Raw genomic sequence first — 2,500 nt, 5'->3', positions numbered from 1 at the left:
TCTTATTCCCTTCTTTTTTGTGTATTCTTTTATCTCTTTCTCTTTTAGCTATTTCGTTTCCTATCTCTTTCTCCCTATGTTACTTTATTCCTTATTTCCTTCACTTGAACCTTCTTTTTCCGGCATTCCTTTCTTCCAAAGTTACTTTTTCCTTCTTATTTTCAGTACTTTTCCACAAGTTTCTTTGATATTCACTTCTCACTAAGTTCCTTCGTTATCCACTTTTTTTCCCCCTAAGTTATTATTCACTCTCCTCTACGTTTCTTATCTACGTCAATCCTCCTACAGTTTCTTTGTCATTCATTCCTCTCGAAGTCATTTCCTTCCTGTTCTCCCCAACACGGCCCCTCCCCACGCCAACTCCCCTTCCCATGCTCCCACAGTGTTTAATCCCCCGAGGCGTCCAACCCCCTTCCCTTCTTCCCCCACTCGAAGCGTGCTTCCCCAGCGTCCATTTCCTTTTCTCCTCTTCCCCCTTCCCTTAACATTTTCTCCCCCTTCTCCATCTCCCAGCTTCCATCCCCATTTCATCCCTCCTCCTTCCCCAACTCCAGCGTCCAGCCTCTTATCCCCAATTCTCAACCCCCAGCGTCCTTTCCCCTTCTCCCCACTCTTCCCCCTTCCCCAACCCCAGCTCCCTCTCCTCCCTCCTCCCTCCAAGCACAGCGTCCTTTCCCCCTTCCCCAACCCCCGAATCCATCCCTGTCTCCCCTTCCCCAACCCCAGCGTCCATCCCCCCCCCCCCCCCTTCCCCGCCACCCCTCCAGCGTCCACAGCCCCAAGCCTCACCGCAAGCGCCGCCCCAAGCAAAATCCGCCACATGCACTGCCACCACAAGGCCGCGTTCGAGAAAAAAGGAAAGTGTATGCAAGGCTGGCGTTCGCAAAGCAAGTGTTTTTCTCTCACCCACTTACCAACCATACACAGCAGACGCAGTCGTTACCCTGAGACATAGTAAGCCTGACGGAGGAAAGGAGATGTAAGATGAAAAAGATCTAGGAAAAATAAAAGAAAAAAACAGAAACGGGAGACTATAGAGAGAAACCCGGTTTAGATCGAAGTCGTTGGCTGAGCAGCAGGAAATTGGTAATTTGCTGTTTGTTGTTGTTAAGCCGAGCTGTAACGAAGAGTCCTGTAACGGCCCGTTTTCACTTTTGGTTCATGCTGGTGTCCAGCGTCCGTGGTATGTGCACGTGTGTGTGTGTGTGTGTGTGTTCTCTGGCGATTTTCATGGCTCTGGTAGTTTTTTGTGTTATAACCAGGCCACACATGCTATATTTCATGCTGTGGCAGATGTTAGTCTGACGAAATGGTGTCCGTTGATAAGTGGGTAAGGTAGGACAGGTGTGACAGAGGTACAGGCCAGGTGGTTCACACGGTGAGTCACTGCACTTAGAGGATCTCCTGAACCTTGCCTGGTTCCTTGTGCAAACGTCACAGGTATACAATGTGTGTATGTTATATATGTGCATGTTCAATCGTACATGTATAGGCAAATATTCCGTAAACACAAGAGTGTATATGTCTTACATGCATTCCTAAATTAATTCAGTGTGCCAGAATAAAAAGGATAAAAAAAATGGACTTATCTCAACATGGACACATATAAACATTCTCACTCCCATAGAGACACTTAGACACGTGACATTGCCGTGACACCCACCCTCATGCTAACATACACCATATGCAGAGGTGCATATAACAGTTTCTATTACGTACCATCACATATTGCAATGACATCATCACCAACACCTCCGCGTTATCACCATCACCTCCGTGTTACGACCACCATCACCTCCGTCACCACCACATCACCACCACACCGTAGCGCGCTTCATCTATTATCACAGACGTAACACCACCACAAACACCATCACAGCTGTCGGCTAACACAGCACCACAGACACACACTTACCGGACTACACATACACAGGAACATGTCTGCCATAAGCCACACAGGTCTCCTCACTCCAACCTTCCCCTTGAGACTCGACAAGCACGGGACGTCACATCTTCCATGGTGTTACGGTTACGTCACACACATGATAAACGTCGACACTAGATTCAACATCTCCAGCAAACAAAAATAATAAAAAGAAGAAAAAAAAAACACACACAAACAGTAGCCACCACGTCACACCAGCACACGCGCGTCACACAACCGACTTCGAGTCCGCGTCACGTTTCGTCAGTGCGAGAGAACCTTCTGTTCGCGAGCTGCACTGACCTCCCTCAGCCACGGCCAACACCACACTGATCATCTTCCTCGCACTCTCACGCCGGTACTGTCACGCACGTCGCAAGGTCTCACATACCTTCGTACATTCATACAAACACAATTATTAAATGTACGAGACGAGTATCAATTATACTAGTTACATATATACTTGATAAGTACATGACATGACACGCGTGCACGTAGAACACAGCCAAAAGAAGACGCGTAAACCCAAGAACAGACAAACAAAAGATCGAATGCAGTCATAACAACAACAAAAAA

The 2,500-nt window shown here is 47.5% G+C and overlaps 1 protein-coding gene across 10 annotated transcripts in view; it reads right to left on the bottom strand.

Moving 5' to 3' along the window:
• LOC119574895 (lisH domain-containing protein C1711.05-like) overlaps window positions 1-2,500 on the bottom strand; it is a 77,965-nt gene that overhangs the window by 40,774 nt on the left and 34,691 nt on the right. The window contains exon 1 of one of the 10 annotated variants that reach the window (XM_037922213.1): window positions 1,916-2,257. The exons of 7 other annotated variants lie outside the window; for them this stretch is intronic. In XM_037922213.1, coding sequence (XP_037778141.1) covers window positions 1,916-1,948 — 33 coding nt within the window. In that variant the 5' untranslated portion in view covers window positions 1,949-2,257. Of the gene's footprint in view, window positions 1-1,719; window positions 1,895-1,915; window positions 2,258-2,500 lie in introns of those variants that run through there. 2 more of the 10 variants (XM_037922306.1, XM_037922319.1) reach the window with 2 other exon arrangements.

Source organism: Penaeus monodon, chromosome 1, assembly GCF_015228065.2.
Source record: "Penaeus monodon isolate SGIC_2016 chromosome 1, NSTDA_Pmon_1, whole genome shotgun sequence".
Classification (NCBI taxonomy): domain Eukaryota; kingdom Metazoa; phylum Arthropoda; class Malacostraca; order Decapoda; family Penaeidae; genus Penaeus; species Penaeus monodon.
The sequence above is the reverse complement of the archived record's forward strand: the minus strand, read 5'-3'. Positions and strand labels throughout refer to the sequence as shown.